A 19,717-nucleotide genomic window follows, 5' to 3' on the forward strand; every position below is an offset into this window, starting at 1 on the left:
AAGAGTATCATTTGAGTATCATTGAAACGTCGTTTTGTGTTTAGAATCGATGAAAATGAATAAAGCACGTAGAAATCCCGTTTGATCTGAACCTGTGTCGACGTGTAACTTTGGGAGGAGGGAATTTGCCATCCCCCCATTCGCCAACATGCTTTGGGGGAATTTCTAGGGGGTTAGAGAGTGGTGCAGAAAACGTTATGAGGGCGGAATTTCGGTTTAACGGACCCTTAAAAGATTCAGGCGGCATAAAATTCATTAAGCCGAGCCGCTTAACTTGGCAACTGCGCGCGTTCGCGTCTCTTAATAACACTTTTAAGGCCCGAATCCACTTTGGACCCACTCCACGCTCTTCATTGAATTTGTTTTAAACACGTACGTCGTCGGTACCGAAATTGGCTAACTTGAGTATTTTGAAAGCCGGCGATGTTTTAAACCTTAAAATGTTTCCAAAGGAAATTTTAATTTTAATCCAATTTGTTTTCCAAATCAAAAACTTAATTATCTAATTTACTTTCTTTCTTTGAGTTATTTCCTTTTATCAAAATAATCATGAAAAAGCAAATACGTATTAGTGTAAAATTAAATAGATCCGTAATCGGCTTCGGCGGTGGCCGAAAACAAACTTTTCCACTCAGAGTCGGGAGGCAAATTCGATTAAAAACGCGATTAAAATTAAACAGCAAAGCAGATCGCCGATTGAAATGCAAATTGCGGCCCCTTTAGTATTTCCGGACAAACTCGATTAAGTCGGGGAGCCCCCGGAATCGAGTTAGAACGATCCGGAGGGCCTTCGATGGTCGCCCAATTACAATTAAGGTATCGGGTTACACGACGAGAAGAATCATCCTTTATTTCTCATGTCAATTTCGTCTAACACAATTTATGACCGTTTTCTATTTCTATTCGTTATTAGGTTTGGTTCCAAAATAGGAGAGCTAAGTGGAGGAAAGCTGAGCGGTTAAAAGAGGAGCAAAGAAAACGCGAAGGCCAAGATGTTAAGAAAGATGAGGAAGCTAAAGATGAGAAATTATCTCAAAGCGAAGAAATTAACCCTGATGTGTTATCTGAAGATATCGCGCCGGATGAAGATAATGGGAGGGAATGCTCAAGTAGAAGCAGTGGAAGAGAATCTCCCGAGCCTACAAGAAGTGCTGCGGAAGTCGTTACTTCAAGTCCGGCTTCTCCTAACAGCCCGACACCATCGGCTTCTTCTGAACCACCCAGACCAGTCCCACCACCGTTTCCTCATATATTCCCATTCGGCGATGGGTGAGTTTACTTTTAAGCTTAAGTGGTGTATAAATTTATGAAATTATTAACTATCAGGCGGGTTTACCAGGCTAATTCGTAACTTAATTAGTCTTAACGATTATTAAACGACGAAAATCCTGGAAGAGCGGGTAACAATGACGTCAGAGTCGAGCGCCCTAATTGTCGCTCGTCCAATTAACAGCGTCACGAAAGCAGAGTTAAATGGTTTAGAGTCGTTTCGTTTTAAAACAATAAAGGGCACATGTTCGCAATAAATTTAATTTTGTGTCGTAGAACAATACGTTACGGTTTGATGAAAAAATTGTCTGGAAAAAATCTTGAATAAACTTCAAAAAATCTCCCTTAGGGATTTAAGGGATCGTTTATGTCTTAAATTGAAGCCTAAAGATACTATTTTATGATAATTCATAAGATATATGGGGTTTGATGATAAAAATTTCTAGAAAAAAAATGAAATAAAAAATTGACAAATTAGGTTATTTTTGAGGGTGTTAAAAGCAGCTAAACCTTTAAAAAGTCATATCAACTTTATTTTAAGGGATAAAGCAATGATTTATATCTTAAATTAAAGCTGAAAAGCTCTATTTTATGATAGGATTAAAACATCTATGGTTTGATGAGAAAATTTTCTGAGAAAAAGCCGTGAATAAAAAATTGCAAACTTAGGTTATGTTGGAATGTGTCAAAAAAGAGGAAATTTCAAAAAATCACCCTGACTTCCCCTTTGGGATTTAAGGGATCGTTTATGTCTTAAATTGAAGCTTAAAGATTCTATTTTCTGATAATCCATAAGATATATGGGGTTTGATGATAAAAATTTCCAGGAAAAAATTGAAATAAAAAATTAACAAATTAGGTTATTTTTGAGGGTGTTAAAAGCAGCTAAACCTTTAAAAAGTCATATCAACTTTATTTTAAGGGATAAAGCAATGATTTATATCTTAAATTAAAGCTGAAAAGCTCTATTTTATGATAGGATTAAAACATCTATGGTTTGATGAGAAAATTTTCTGAGAAAAAACCGTGAATAAAAAATTGCAAACTTAGGTTATGTTGGAATGTGTCAAAAAAGAGGAAATTTCAAAAAATCACCCTGACTTCCCCTTTGGGATTTAAGGGATCGTTTATGTCTTAAATTGAAGCTTAAAGATTCTATTTTATGATAATCCATAAGATATATGGGGTTTGATGATAAAAATTTCTAGAAAAAAATTGAAATAAAAAATTAACAAATTAGGTTATTTTTGAGTGTTAAAAGCAGCTAAAACTTTAAAAAATCATATCAACTTTATTTTAAGGGGTGAAGTAATGATTTATATCTTAAATTAAAGCTAAAATGCTCTATTTTATGATAGGATTAAAACATCTATGGTTTGATGAGAAAATTGTCTGAGAAAAAACCGTGAATAAGAAATTGCAAACTTAGGTTATGTTGGAATGTGTCAAAAAAGAGGAAATTTCAAAAAATCACCCTGACTTCCCCTTTGGGATTTAAGGGATCGTTTATGTCTTAAATTGAAGCTTAAAGATTCTATTTTATGATAATCCATAAGATATATGGGGTTTGATGATAAAAATTTCTAGAAAAAAATTGAAATAAAAAATTAACAAATTAGGTTATTTTTGAGTGTTAAAAGCAGCTAAAACTTTAAAAAATCATATCAACTTTATTTTAAGGGGTGAAGTAATGATTTATATCTTAAATTAAAGCTAAAATGCTCTATTTTATGATAGGATTAAAACATCTATGGTTTGATGAGAAAATTGTCTGAGAAAAAACCGTGAATAAGAAATTGCAAACTTAGGTTATGTTGGAATGTGTCAAAAAAGAGGAAATTTCAAAAAATCACCCTGACTTCCCCTTTGGGATTTAAGGGATCGTTTATGTCTTAAATTGAAGCTTAAAGATTCTATTTTATGATAATCCATAAGATATATGGGGTTTGATGATAAAAATTTCTAGAAAAAAATTGAAATAAAAAATTAACAAATTAGGTTATTTTTGAGTGTTAAAAGCAGCTAAAATTTTAAAAAATCATATGAACTTTATTTTAAGGGGTGAAGTAATGATTTATATCTTAAATTAAAGCTGAAAAGCTCTATTTTATGATAGGATTAAAACATTTATGGTTTGATGAGAAAATTGTCTGAGAAAAAATCGTGAGTAAGAAATTGCAAACTTAGGTTATGTTGGAATGTGTCAAAAAAGAGGAAATTTCAAAAAATCACCCTGACTTCCCCTTTGGGATTTAAGGGATCGTTTATGTCTTAAATTGAAGCCTAAAGATTCTATTTTATGATAATCCATAAGATATATGGGGTTTGATGATAAAAATTTCTAGAAAAAAATTGAAATAAAAAATTGACAAATTAGGTTATTTTTGAGGGTGTTAAAAGCAGCTAAACCTTTAAAGTCATATCAATTTTATTTTAAGGGATAAAGCAATGATTTATATCTTAAATTAAAGCTGAAAAGCTCTAGTTTATGATAGGATTAAAACATTTATGGTTTCATGAGAAAATTGTCTGAGAAAAAATCGTGAATAAAAAATTGCAAATTTAGGTTATGTTGGAATGTGTCAAAAAAGAGGAAATTTCAAAAAATCACCCTGACTTTCCCTTTGGGATTTAAGGGATCGTTTATGTCTTAAATTGAAGCTTAAAGATTCTATTTTATGATAATCCATAAGATATATGGGGTTTGATGATAAAAATTTCTAGAAAAAAATTGAAATAAAAAATTGACAAATTAGGTTATTTTTGAGAGTGTTAAAAGCAGCTAAAACTTTAAAAAATCATATCAACTTTATTTTAAGGGGTGAAGTAATGATTTATATCTTAAATTAAAGCTGAAAAGCTCTATTTTATGATAGGATTAAAACATCTATGGTTTCATGAGAAAATTGTCTGAGAAAAAATCGTGAATAAAAAATTGCAAACTTAGGTTATGTTGGAATGTGTCAAAAAACAGGAAATTTCAAAAAATCACCCTGACTTCCCCTTTGGGATTTAAGGGATCGTTTATGTCTTAAATTGAAGCTTAAAGATTCTATTTTATGATAATCCATAAAATATATGGGGTTTGATGATAAAAATTTCTAGAAAAAAATTGAAATAAAAAATTGACAAATTAGGTTATTTTTGAGTGTGTTAAAAGCAGCTAAACCTTTAAAAAGTCACATCAATTTTATTTTAAGGGATAAAGCAATGATTTATATCTTAAATTAAAGCTGAAAAGCTCTATTTTATGATAGGATTAAAACATCTATGGTTTCATGAGAAAATTGTCTGAGAAAAAATCGTGAATAAAAAATTGCAAACTTAGGTTATGTTGGAATGTGTCAAAAAAGAGGAAATTTCAAAAAATCACTCTGACTTCCCCTTTGGGATTTAAGGGATCGTTTATGTCTTAAATTGAAGCTTAAAGATTCTATTTTATGATAATCCATAAAATATATGGGGTTTGATGATAAAAATTTCTAGAAAAAAATTGAAATAAAAAATTGACAAATTAGGTTATTTTTGAGTGTGCTAAAAGCAACTAAAACTTTAAAAAATCATATCAACTTTATTTTATGGAGTAAAGTAATGATTTATATCTTAAATTAAAGCTGAAATGCTCTATTTTATGATAGGATTAAAACATCTATGGTTTGATGAGGAAATTGTCTAAGAAAACAACACATGTTTGCAATAAATTAAATTTTGTATGTTAGAAAATGGGAAAATAGGTATCATCGTTTTTTAGGAGGGTCGTCGTCAGTGGAGATTTTGAAAATTCAATAAGTCTCGATTCTTAATCGACGTGGACCCTCTCCCATCGGATAGAATTACAAACGTTTCGCTAAAAGCCCAGTTCAGACGGTTTCACAAAGGGAATCCGGCGCGGTACAGCATTCAAATTCCGTATTCTTTCTTTGCAACGTTGGTCCTTTTCCATCTTGAACCCCGTTTCGTCGGTCGCAACCGTTTCTTTTTCTCCCTCGCAAACCCGGTGTGGTTTAAATATTCAACATCGAGACGTAAAGATCTTAATACAGCAAAACGAATTTTGCCCACTGCTTTTCTCGGACGGAGCGGAAAGAAGAATACTGAAGGAGTTTTCGGAGAGAAAACGAGAAACGAAATATGACAGTGATATTTTCATTACACTAATTTGGGCGTAAGCGAATTAGAGTTGCTTAAGAACTTCTTTTCCCGAGGCCCAATTTTTATTCTAAGGGAGAATTTTCTCTTTATTTTGCATCTTAATTTGAAATTATCCCGGCAACTTTCTGGGCTGCATTACAAATTAAACACCTTATCCCGAGCACCGTTTTAAATTAATATTTCGCCGCAGCTTTTCTTTTATGAATTTTTTCTTCCTCATCGTTGTTTCCATTTTTTTACACTTCTTCTCCTTTGAAACATTTTTCGCCTTCACTTTAACTCTCATTTCTATACCCTCATATTAATTATCTTTCTATTCTTAATAATACTTTTACATTTTATGATTAAAACTTTTAAAATGAATAGAAAAAATCCAAAAAGCTAGATAAAAATAGCATGATTGATGCAGAAATTGAGAGAGACCATAAAACAAATAGAATACGAGCAAAATAAAGCACAAGAAAAACACAAAAATGTGAAAATTTGATAAATTTGTTGCTTTTGCAAGTAGCTAATGGAAGCATTCGGAAAATGAAGAATGTTACAAAAAAACTTTTGGAACAATAGTTGTAGCAAATTTTGTTCTTAACAATATTACTCTCTTGCAGTTTTGCTCTCAGATGCAGAGATATCGAGAAAAATGTAAAAATATGAAATTTTGATGAATTTATTGCTTTATCAAGTAGTTAATGGAAGCACTTGGAAAATGAAGAATGTTACAAAAAAACTCTTGGAACAATAGTTGTAGCAAATTTTGTTCTAAACAATATTGCCCTCTTGCACTTTTGCTCTTAGATGCGTCAATATCGAGAAAAACACAAAAATATGAAATTTTGATGAATTTATTGTTTATCAAGCAGTTAATGGAAGCACTCGGAAAATGAAGAATGTTACAAAAAAACTTTTGGAACAATAGTTGTAGCAAATTTTGTTCTTAACAATATTACTCTCTTGCACTTTTGCTCTCAAATGTAGAGATATTGAGAAAAATGCAAAAATGTGAAATTTTAATGAATTTATTGCTTTATCAAGTAGTTAATGGAAGCACTCGGAAAATGAAGAATGTTACAAAAAAACTCTTGGAACAATAGTTGTAGCAAATTTTGTTCTAAACAATATTGCCCTCTTGCACTTTTGCTCTTAGATGCGTCAATATCGAGAAAAACACAAAAATATGAAATTTTGATGAATTTATTGCTTTATCAAGTAGTTAATGGAAGAAGCACTCGGAAAATGAAGAATGTTACAAAAAAACTCTTGGAACAATAGTTGTAGCAAATTTTGTTCTAAACAATATTGCCCTCTTGCACTTTTACTCTTAGATGCGTCAATATCGAGAAAAACATAAAAATATGAAATTTTGATGAATTTATTGTTTTATCAAGCAGTTAATGGAAGCACTCGGAAAATGAAGAATGTTACAAAAAAACTCTTGGAACAATAGTTGTAGCAAATTTTGTTCTAAACAATATTGCCCTCTTGCACTTTTGCTCTTAGATGCGTCAATATCGAGAAAAACATAAAAATATGAAATTTTGATGAATTTATTGTTTTATCAAGCAGTTAATGCATGCACTCGGAAAATAAAGAATGTTACAAAAAAACTCTTGGAACAATAGTTGTAGCAAATTTTGTTCTAAACAATATTGCCCTGTTGCACTTTTGCTCTTAGATGCGTCAATATCGAGAAAAACATAAAAATATGAAATTTTGATGAATTTATTGTTTTATCAAGCAGTTAATGGAAGCACTCGGAAAGTAAAGAATGTTACAAAAAAACTCTTGGAACAATAGTTGTAGCAAAGTTTGTTCTAAACAATATTGCCCTCTTGCAGTTTTGCTCTTAGATGCGTCAATATCGAGAAAAACATAAAAATATGAAATTTTGATGAATTTATTGTTTTATCAAGCAGTTAATGGAAGCACTCGGAAAATGAAGAATGTTACAAAAAAACTCTTGGAACTATAGTTGTAGCAAATTTTGTTCTAAACAATATTGCCCTCTTGCACTTTTGCTCTTAGATGCGTCAATATCGAGAAAAACACAAAAATATGAAATTGTGATGAATTTATTGCTTTATCAAGCAGTTAATGGAAGCATTCGGAAAATGAAGAATGTTACAAAAAAACTTTTGAACAATAGTTGTAGCAAATTTTGTTCTAAACAATATTGCCCTCTTGCACTTTTGCTCTTAGATGCGTCAATATCGAGAAAAACATAAAAATATGAAATTTTGATGAATTTATTGTTTTATCAAGCAGTTAATGCAAGCACTCGGAAAATAAAGAATGTTACAAAAAAACTCTTGGAACAATAGTTGTAGCAAATTTTGTTCTAAACAATATTGCCCTGTTGCACTTTTGCTCTTAGATGCGTCAATATCGAGAAAAACATAAAAATATGAAATTTTGATGAATTTATTGTTTTATCAAGCAGTTAATGCAAGCACTCGGAAAATAAAGAATGTTACAAAAAAACTCTTGGAACAATAGTTGTAGCAAATTTTGTTCTAAACAATATTGCCCTCTTGCACTTTTGCTCTTAGATGCGTCAATATCGAGAAAAACATAAAAATATGAAATTTTGATGAATTTATTGTTTTATCAAGCAGTTAATGCAAGCACTCGGAAAATAAAGAATGTTACAAAAAAACTCTTGGAACAATAGTTGTAGCAAATTTTGTTCTAAACAATATTGCCCTGTTGCACTTTTGCTCTTAGATGCGTCAATATCGAGAAAAACATAAAAATATGAAATTTTGATGAATTTATTGTTTTATCAAGCAGTTAATGGAAGCACTCGGAAAATGAAGAATGTTACAAAAAAACTCTTGGAACTATAGTTGTAGCAAATTTTGTTCTAAACAATATTGCCCTCTTGCACTTTTGCTCTTAGATGCGTCAATATCGAGAAAAACACAAAAATATGAAATTGTGATGAATTTATTGCTTTATCAAGCAGTTAATGGAAGCATTCGGAAAATGAAGAATGTTACAAAAAAACTTTTGAACAATAGTTGTAGCAAATTTTGTTCTAAACAATATTGCCCTCTTGCACTTTTGCTCTTAGATGCGTCAATATCGAGAAAAACATAAAAATATGAAATTTTGATGAATTTATTGTTTTATCAAGCAGTTAATGCAAGCACTCGGAAAATAAAGAATGTTACAAAAAAACTCTTGGAACAATAGTTGTAGCAAATTTTGTTCTAAACAATATTGCCCTGTTGCACTTTTGCTCTTAGATGCGTCAATATCGAGAAAAACATAAAAATATGAAATTTTGATGAATTTATTGTTTTATCAAGCAGTTAATGCAAGCACTCGGAAAATAAAGAATGTTACAAAAAAACTCTTGGAACAATAGTTGTAGCAAATTTTGTTCTAAACAATATTGCCCTGTTGCACTTTTGCTCTTAGATGCGTCAATATCGAGAAAAACATAAAAATATGAAATTTTGATGAATTTATTGTTTTATCAAGCAGTTAATGGAAGCACTCGGAAAATGAAGAATGTTACAAAAAAACTCTTGGAACTATAGTTGTAGCAAATTTTGTTCTAAACAATATTGCCCTCTTGCACTTTTGCTCTTAGATGCGTCAATATCGAGAAAAACACAAAAATATGAAATTGTGATGAATTTATTGCTTTATCAAGCAGTTAATGGAAGCATTCGGAAAATGAAGAATGTTACAAAAAAACTTTTGAACAATAGTTGTAGCAAATTTTGTTCTAAACAATATTGCCCTCTTGCACTTTTGCTCTTAGATGCGTCAATATCGAGAAAAACATAAAAATATGAAATTTTGATGAATTTATTGTTTTATCAAGCAGTTAATGCAAGCACTCGGAAAATAAAGAATGTTACAAAAAAACTCTTGGAACAATAGTTGTAGCAAATTTTGTTCTAAACAATATTGCCCTGTTGCACTTTTGCTCTTAGATGCGTCAATATCGAGAAAAACATAAAAATATGAAATTTTGATGAATTTATTGTTTTATCAAGCAGTTAATGCAAGCACTCGGAAAATAAAGAATGTTACAAAAAAACTCTTGGAACAATAGTTGTAGCAAATTTTGTTCTAAACAATATTGCCCTCTTGCACTTTTGCTCTTAGATGCGTCAATATCGAGAAAAACATAAAAATATGAAATTTTGATGAATTTATTGTTTTATCAAGCAGTTAATGCAAGCACTCGGAAAATAAAGAATGTTACAAAAAAACTCTTGGAACAATAGTTGTAGCAAATTTTGTTCTAAACAATATTGCCCTGTTGCACTTTTGCTCTTAGATGCGTCAATATCGAGAAAAACATAAAAATATGAAATTTTGATGAATTTATTGTTTTATCAAGCAGTTAATGGAAGCACTCGGAAAATAAAGAATGTTACAAAAAAACTGTTGGAACAATAGTTGTAGCAAATTTTGTTCTAAACAATATTGCCCTCTTGCACTTAGATGCGTCAATATCGAGAAAAACATAAAAATATGAAATTGTGATGAATTTATTGCTTTATCAAGGAGTTAATGGAAGCATTCGGAAAATGAAGAATGTTACAAAAAAATTTTTGGAACAATAGTTGTAGCAAATTTTGTTCTTAACAATATTGCCCTCTTGCACTTTTGCTCTTAGATGCGTCAATATCGAGAAAAACACAAAAATATGAAATTGTGATGAATTTATTGCTTTATCAAGCAGTTAATGGAAGCATTCGGAAAATGAAGAATGTTACAAAAAAACTTTTGGAACAATAGTTGTAGCAAATTTTGTTCTTAACAATATTGCCCTCTTGCACTTTTGCTCTTAGATGCGTCAATATCGAGAAAAACACAAAAATATGAAATTGTGATGAATTTATTGCTTTATCAAGCAGTTAATGGAAGCATTCGGAAAATGAAGAATGTTACAAAAAAACTTTTGGAACAATAGTTGTAGCAAATTTTGTTCTTAACAATATTGCCCTCTTGCACTTTTGCTCTTAGATGCATCAATATCGAGAAAAACACAAAAATATGAAATTTTTATGAATTTTTTGCTTTTTCAAATAGTTAATGGTAACACTCGGGCAACAGAGCATATCATAAATAAACTTTTGGAACGAAAATTGTGTTCTTTACAATATTGTTCTCTTGCATTGAATAAAAAAATTGGTAAGTAGTAATAAATAAATTTGAGTTGATAAAGATATTAGTTAACATATCATACTACATCCAACTGAAATCAACGTAGATTTCAGCTAGATTCGTGTGTTAGATAACCTAGTTACGTACTTCGAATCCAAACGCAATATTCCCGTGCTAACAAGCATCAGATTTGCAAATGTAGTGAACGCGTACGCCGCTGGCGCGGCTGCCATGGGCGGCTCGTTGGGTGGGCGAGAGGGGATGGTGGCACGGTCCCAAACAGCCGAGCCGGGGCGCAGTTACTACCGGGGTAATTGAATTTGATATAGTTTACATTAATCGCAAACATTCCGGCGCCACCGTCGAATTATGACGCTCGCCGATTCGGCGTCGCTACTAATTTCGACGCCCCGCAGATTTGGCAACGCCGCATCGCGAAATTTGCATTTTTCATCGTACTTTGGAACGTACAATATTGATAATTTCGGGTGCGCGTTTAATTTTTATTTCCGGCTTTTTCCGCGCTCCAATTTGCGCGGGCAATATGCTTCATAAAAAAAAGAAAAAAAAAATATTAGTGGACGAATTGACTTTTTTATTAGTTTGCAGCAAAAAAAAATTTTGATTGCCCGAAATTAATTAAAGGAAGAGTTTTGCTGTTTACTATTTTTTTTGTTGAAACGAAATAGAATAGAACGTAAAGAGTTTATTTTAATTTTCACGTTGCAGATTGCTCAGAGGAAGTAAAATCAGCAAAACCGAAAATTCGTCGCGAAAATAAATAAGTGGCAATTGAATTGCAAATTCGAGCCCCCCCTTTAAAAACAACCGCCGCCCCCTTAGTTATCCCCGGGTTCGTTCGTTTCCACTCTTTCCCAGAGTAGGAACGAACGCGAAGCAAATAAATTCCGAAAAGTGGAAACCGTATTAAAATTTATCCCCCGAATTATTCACGTCGGGGCGCACTTACGCGATTTTCGCTTATTCGTCACATAGCCGGGGGCGCGTCGAGGGGCGCCCAATAAAGTGCGCGCAAAAATATGAAATATGCATACGGGTGCACGGCCCCCCCTCCCTTTCGCCGCCGCCGCCGCGTTGGCCTGCGTTAACCGTAAATGGGGTAAATATGAAATGCTAATATTTGGGAAGTAGGAAATCGCATTTTGGAATTGAACTGTCCGTACGGTGGGCGGTGAGGGGCGCGGAGGGGGCGACTGTCCGGGGGCGGCCATGTTGCCGCCGGAAAAACATGATTCCGAATCGTCGGGCCCGGGGAAAATGCGATTATCCACTTGCTTTTAACGTTTTTAATTGCCCTTTATTGGGAGCCGCCCCTTTCCGACTCCCCCACCTCTCTATCTCTTTTACTAACTCAACCCCTCCTCTTAGTTAGTGAGCCACTGAAATCTACCCTTAATTAACACTTCAACGTTATACCTAAACCAGAAGTCTTTTTAAAGCAATAATTAGAAAAAAATTTGATTTAAGTTAAATTTTCTTTTATTTGAATCGTTCTCTGCTTTCTTGACTAAGGCCTACTTTTACCATCCTCCTGATAAACTATCTAGAGTCTAGAGGATAGTTGTCATGGTTACGGCTGTTTTAAGCACACTCATTGGCTAAGAGCTGGATTTATCTGTCGGATAAATTTATCAAGAGCTGGTAAAAGTGGGCCTTAATAATAAAATCATTAAGTATCCCGATTGGCCTGCTTTCAGAAGAAGCAAGAAACTAGGAATTAAGACCTTAGAATGTCCAGAATACACAACAATAGAGACATTTTAAACAGACTATTAATAATAATAATAATATTTATCGCCAACCGACAGCAAAAACGTACTTTATGCTATCCATTTGCGGCAGTAAAGTGACACTTTGTGCTACTATCTAGTAAACTGTGCATTTAGCGGCACACAAAGTACTTTACCTGCCGCTAAATGCTGTCAATTTGAAAAAAATGCCGTAAGACAGAGCAGGATTTGAAACCGGTACCTTCTACATGAAAGCGCAATGTCGCTTCTTCTGTTCCACTAACCTCCTATATTTAGTTAATCTTTACCGAGGTATATTAATAAAACAAAGTATTATGGATGTTACTATGACAATATAACAATATCTGTGACAATACATACAATTCTACTTTCTTAAAATTAGTAAAGCGTCATAAAATTTAAAACAGTGTTTACGATTATACAGGGTGATTCATAAGTAATGGACCAAATTGTAAATGTACGTTCAGGAGGCCAAAATAATAATATTTTCATTAACAATAATGGGTCTTAGTCTGCTCCTTACTGAGATACAGGATGTTAAAGCGAAAAAAATAAAATAGATTTTTGTTAATAGATCAGCTACTTTTCTACATAATGACTCATAGTTGACTTATAGTTTTTGTAAGGGTAAACAATAATGTGTGAGAGGATTTGAGTTAACTCGTAGATGTCGCCACATGCGCCATATGAATTAGATGAAATCAGCTACAAATTTTTTATCGCTCATTATTTTACAACATACTTGTTTAATTTGGATAGCCCCATCATTTCTGTAGAAAAAAGCTATACTTCTTTGATCTTGAGATCTTGATACTGCAAAAGGTTTTCAACATGACCACCACCAGCATTTATACACGCATTTAACCGTTTGGTTAAGGATTGTCTGATTTTAAAAAATGTAGCAGGATTATTTCGTATTGAATTGGCTGCATCTTGAATTCTATTCCATAACTCGTCTCGTGTATTTATAGTAGGTTCAGCATAGACCATTGATTTCATGTAACCCCACACATAAAAATCAAGTGGATTAAAATCGGGACTGCGAGGTGGCCACTGAAATTCACTACCACGTCCAATCCAACGGTGAGGGAATGTTTCATTCAGATGTTCGCGCACAGCACGTGAAAAATGTGGAGGAGCACCGTCTTGCATGAACCACATATTTCTTCTTAGTTGTAATGGAAGATCTCCCAAGAGGTCGACTAAGTCATTATTTAAAAAAATTAAATATGACTCTCCATTTAAATTAGGAGGTAATTCAACTGCACCACACATTTATTTTAAACTCGTGCTGGAAATGTCTATCTTTTTTTAAACGAGGGTTTTCGGTTTCCCAGGCATGACTATTTCGCCAATTAAAAACTCCGCGTCTGGTAAAGGTTGCTTCATCCGTGAAAAGAATGTTATTTAGGAATGTTGGATTATTATTCAATTTTCCTTTTAGCCACTGACAAAATTGAACTCTGATTCGATAATCTGTTGGAAGTAAATTTTGCACAGGTATAAAATGATAGGGATATAAATTTTCCTTGTGTAAAATTCTAGTCACGGATGGTTGGCTTATTCCAGTTGCTGCAGACAATCGACGAGTGCTTATTTCAGAATTTTGCGCAATTCTTACCAAAATTTCATCTTCTTGCTGCGGAGTGATAATCTTAGGACGTCCTGTATGATATTTTGGACGAAATGAACCTGTTTCACCCAATCGATTATAAATATTTTGAAATATCTTCCGGTTTGGCTACCTTCTGTAAGGGTACATTTCACGATCATATGGCGTTTCATAATTCATATGGCGCATGTGGCGACATCTACGAGTTAACTCAAATCCTCTCACACATTATTGTTTACCCTTACAAAAACTATAAGTCAACTATGAGTCATTATGTAGAAAAGTAGCTGATCTATTAACAAAAATCTATTTTATTTTTTTCGCTTTAACATCCTGTATCTCAGTAAGGAGCAGACTAAGACCCATTATTGTTAATGAAAATATTATTATTTTGGCCTCCTGAACGTACATTTACAATTTGGCCCATTACTTATGAATCACCCTGTATATAGTTTGTGGGGTATATTTCTTATAGTTATTGAATAATTAACAAAAATTCATTTTGTTCCATCTAAATCTAATGTATGTATTTAAAAGTTATTGTTGCTATGGTGATAGCTAAGGCACGGAACTTTTGTAACAAAAGAATACGATTTCCCCCCTCCACTTGTTCTCAGTGGCTTCCTAGAAAACTAGCCTATGAGAACTAGTGGAGGGGGGAAATCGTATCGTTTTGTAACAAAAGTTTCGTGCCCTAGTGATAACCATACATACTATGATGGAATATAATGTATCAATTTTTTTTGTTCTTTCTAAAACTATTGTATGTATTTAAAACTTAATGTTGTTATGGTGATAACCATACCATGAGGGAAAGCATTGTTTCCAATTATTGTCAAAGTTTGTAGCAAGGAGTTTGTAGTAGTATTTAAAAATTCACTAACAACTCTGGCATTATGTGCTGGTGCTCCGTCATATTGAAAATATATCATTTGAGACATATTTAGTGCCAAATTGTCGACCAAAGGCTCATGTGCTGCCTTAATATATTGAGGTATTTCTCTAAGTTTAAGGTTTTATGGTAGATATTATATGGCAAAATTTTATTATCTAAAAGGGCACACCATACATTGAACCCCAAGCTTCTTTGAACACTCAGAGACTTGTTCGGTCCAGATAACATTTTGAACAAACAGCAGACTATTTAATTTTTCTAAATATCATCTACAAAATTCTAATCTTCGATTGACATCTCCAGCACGTAAATAAGGAGTTAGCCCCGCTTTGTAAGGTTTATACTTATTTTTCTTTCATATTCGGGAGCAACGGCTTTTGGGTCAGACGTCTTGTTGCAATTTCTCTTGCAGGTCATTTTGGTATGTTTTTGTATGTGGTTTGGGGAAGGACCAAATATCTATTAAATTTTCTGCTAACCGGCTGAAGGTTCTTACGTGCGGTTGTCTTCTTTCTGGATATCTTGTAAAATAAAATTCCGCGGCTAACGTCGCATTCTTATCTGATAACATATAGCATTCCATCATGTTACATTTTTCATAATTTTCGAAATTCATTGTAAAGTTTTATTCAGTTTTGTTATATTTTGACACTTAACATGCAGGTGCATCGTACCAGCACATAATGCCAGAGTTGTTATCGAATTTTTAAATACAAACTTTGGCAATTATTTGATACATTATGTTGCATCATAGTATGTATGGTTATCACCATAGCAACATTAACTTTTAAATACATACATTAGTTTTAGATAGAACAAAATGAATTTTTGTTAATTATTCAATAACTATAAGAAATATACCCCACAAACTATATATATTTGTTATCAGAAGAAAATAACAAATTATTTTAAGCCATAGCCAACTATGATTTCCATTTAAAAAAATAAAGTTACGTCTAAAATCTCGAAAATAAAAGATGGGAAAAAAATTCTACCTACGCCACTGAATTCTTCGTAAAAAGTTGCCCATATAATGTTTTATTTATAATACTCCATCTTTGATAATAAGTGAGATATTCGCGAATGTCGTTTTCGCAAAATTTTGCGAAATTTTTTCTATCTCTTTTAGTTTCGGAGATAGCCTATGCGGACATCGAAATTGGGACACCCTGTACATAGATTTAAAAAAAAATTGTGATGCACCGGAGGAATAAACGACAACAAAGCCATCATATCCTGTTTTTTAAACTCCCCTATAGGTCTTATGTTAGTATAAAGTTTAACGTACGGTACGTTCTTTAAAGAAATAGGCCTTCCCTTTCTGCCAGTTGGCTTTATGTTTAGGACATCAAACTCTATCATGTCCTCTAATGTTTCCTTATACATTATTTTATAAGGACTCCCTTTCTGTATTCTAATCCACTGGATTTTCAACCAGTTTATATTGATTTTTCTGTTACTAACATTCCTCTTTAAATTTTCAGTAGAAAAAAAATCATTTTTATTCATTGTACTTATTATAAATTTTTTTTTATTTCTACAATTTGTCATAATTTCATACCAGTTTTCTGGAACGTAGATGACTTTTCCTTTTGCTGCAAGTTCTACACTGCCAAAATCAGAATCGTTAGGCAAAAACGAATGGCCCGGTACCAAAAACTTCTGGTCTATGACCTCGATGTTAGTTTCATCACTTTGAATAAATCTCATTAATGCCAAACACATATTAATGTTTCGATTTTGTCCTCCGCATGTATCGCTGTAAACAGTGACTTTCTTTTTATTGTTAGCATAAACTTTTAAGTGCTTTAATAGGCATGACGATATTTCTTGTAAACCTCTTAGTAGAAAAACTTTTTTCGGGCTATAGAAGTGTAAGTTGAATTTCGTATTGAAGATATCTCTGGTTTTCATAGCATTTTTCGGCGTACAGCGCATACATTTTTCGCAGGCTCAATGATTGGCATAAATATTTTTTGTTTGGATATGCTGCATAACGTAAGTTTTATCGTCTTCTGATATTTTCGTTTAGGACAGCCTTTTAAGCCTCTTAGGTCATCTCCTGGAGTCTGACCATCGAGTGTTTTTCATAAAGCTTGGGAAACTCTTCCCTCAGACAAGTTAAACGTGCCAAGAAAATATTTCTTGCAAACCACAACTGATAAATTATTGTTTGGTTTTAAATTATATTGAAATGAAGCACTCCTCATAGTGGCTCCTTCCTTTCTTGGCCTTCTTTGCTTCACTGAATTTTTACTTACTAAACCACATAAAAATGTATTTTGTCTTTTGAAATTTCCCATTTTCCAAAAAGCTTCAAACAACGACTTTCGCTCTACTGGCGTGATTTTGTCATTACAGTTCCTTTTGCAGGAACAGAGAGCATCTTGAAATGTTTTTTTCTCAATAATTTTACCCATCTTTGTAACGTATCGTTGCCCGAAATTTCGTGCTTGCTTCGCAATGTTTTGTTTGTTTAGAGAAGGATTTCGAATTCTTTTCCTACTTTTAGTTTTATTAGAATGTTCCATTTTTGTCGTTTCTTCTTCGTCTTCCGAACTAGACGAATAGGGTACAATCCTTAATGACCCTATTCGTGCTCCTAGAGGTGAATTTCGACACAAATTGACTAAAGCGCATTTCATTCTAAATAAACCTATACCTAAGGATTGTAAATACGGACTTAACTCAATTTTTAAAATTTTATGACTTATGCCACTTTCATTCTCACCGGCTCAGACATTACTTACCTAAATCGACCGAGGCACCTCTTACTGAAGAATTTGGGTAAGCAATAAAATATGATAAGACATTTATTTCATTATCTTCATCACTGGTGATAGGGAATTTACGGTTTCTTGTTGTTTCGATGTTTGTAGAACTAAGAAAACCCTTTTTGACACGTCCTATCCAAAAATTTATTACATTCGCCATGAATATAAAACAAATTTAAAATATCGGCGTTGGAATAATTTGCCATGATATACAATGACTTTCACTCCTGATCAAAAGTAAGTAACAATAACACAAATATGGTCCAAAAACTGTCAAAATTCCATGGCCTTCTAATAAAAAAATCAAACGTTTTCCCGCATTCCGTGCATGCTTTGATTAATTTCCCAATATCAAGGAAACTACAATAAATAGGTAGAGGAATGTTTATAGATAATTTGTAGAGAATTAAATTCCCTTTCTGATAGGGTAAAAAAATACGGGGCATTCCATTTAAAATTTTCGACTTTTTAGCCATTGAATATGAAGAAACGGTAATTCAATTTTTGACCACCCTGTATAAGATACTCCGATACAAGAAATGACAATCTATTTGACAACATCTGAAGAGTAATCGTGCCAATTTAGAGGTTTTTTTTAATGAAAGTTAACTGAGATATGGGCTTTTAAAAAGCATGGTGAAATTTGCCAAAAAAAGCTTACAATTAAAATAACTCGAAAACAAAAAATGCTATGTACCAACAACTTTTATCAAAGTCAACATATTTTTTTATGTATAATTGAAAGGTGCATTAAAAACTATAGCATTCCATTTAAAATAACGAAGTTGTGGTCTACATCCGGTAGACCGGAAGTGGCGGCCATCTTGAAAATATTTTAGATTGAAAGTTTAGAATGAACAACCCATGCTACCAAAATTTCAAACCTCTACGAATAGTGGAACCTAAAAAAGTTCTAACGAACCAGTTACGTGAGACACCCTGTATAAATAATAAAAATATAAATGTACCATACAAAACCTTTGTTTCGCTTTTATTTTCAAATATTCGTTTCAACATCCTAAATTTTGTTTTAAGCACTGTTGATAGATTAAATAAATCCTATCTAACCATTAAAAAAATATTATAAAGGTATTAAACATTTGCAACTTCATTTAGTTGTAATTAAATTTCTGGCTGAATGTAGAAGTTATAAATGTTAAATTAACAAGGCGTATACACGCATAACATTATAGAGTACAGGGTGTCCCAATTTCGATGTCCGCATAGGCTATCTCAGAAACTAAAAGAGATACAAAAAAAGTAGCTTACATGTCATGATCTTATTTTTCGAGAAAATGCTAATGCCGAAAACTCCGAACAGCTATCGTCTTTTGTTTTCGCCCTATCGGCAAAAAGTGAAAATTTTGCAAAAACGACATTTACGAATATCTCCCTTATTATCAACGATGGAGTATTATAAATAAAACATTATATGGGCAACTTTTTACGAAGAATTCAGTGGCGTAGGAAGAATTTTTTTCCCATCTTTTATTTTCGAGATTTTAGACGTAACTTTATTTTTTTAAATGGAAACCATAGTTGGCTATGACCTAAAATAATTTGTTATTTTCTTCTGATAACAAATATATATAGTTTGTGGGGTATATTTCTTATAATTATTGAATAATTAACAAAAATTCATTTTGTTCTATCTACAACTAATGTATGTATTTAAAAGCTATGTTGCTATGGTGATAACCATACATACTATGATGGCACAACCTTCAGCCGGTTAGCAGAAAATTTAATAGATTTTTGGTCCTTCCCCAAACCACGTGCAAAAACATACCAAAATGGCCTGCAAGAGGATGAAGTCAATGTGTTGGCTTCAGTTGCGATAAATCCATCAACATCTTGCAGAGAAATTGAACAAGACGTCTGACCCAAAAGCCGCAGCTCCCGAATATGAAAGAAAAATTTGTATAAACCATACAAAGCGGGGCTGACTCATTATTTACGTGCCGGAGATGTCAATCTAAGATTAGAATTTTGTAGATGATATTTAGAAAAATTAAATAATCTGCTGTTTGTTCAAAATGTCATCTGGACCAATTAAGTCTCTGAGTGTTCGAAGAAGGTTGGGGTTCAATGTATGGTGTGCCCTTTTAGATAATAG

At 32.7% G+C, this 19,717-nt stretch overlaps 2 protein-coding genes across 8 annotated transcripts in view; one reads left to right on the top strand and one right to left on the bottom strand.

Moving 5' to 3' along the window:
* Positions 1-19,717, bottom strand: part of LOC111413401 (chromosome transmission fidelity protein 18 homolog) — a 156,800-nt gene that overhangs the window by 78,388 nt on the left and 58,695 nt on the right. The gene's annotated exons all lie outside the window — the stretch shown is intronic.
* The window catches only part of LOC111420214 (Dorsal root ganglia homeobox), a 108,117-nt gene that overhangs the window by 54,622 nt on the left and 33,778 nt on the right, over positions 1-19,717 (top strand). The window contains exon 5 of the mRNA XM_071195794.1: positions 914-1,269. Within this exon, the coding sequence (XP_071051895.1) occupies positions 914-1,269 (356 nt within the window). The remainder of the gene's footprint in view (positions 1-913; positions 1,270-19,717) is intronic.

The sequence above is a fragment of the Onthophagus taurus genome, chromosome 5 (assembly GCF_036711975.1).
Source record: "Onthophagus taurus isolate NC chromosome 5, IU_Otau_3.0, whole genome shotgun sequence".
In the NCBI taxonomy this organism is placed as follows: domain Eukaryota; kingdom Metazoa; phylum Arthropoda; class Insecta; order Coleoptera; family Scarabaeidae; genus Onthophagus; species Onthophagus taurus.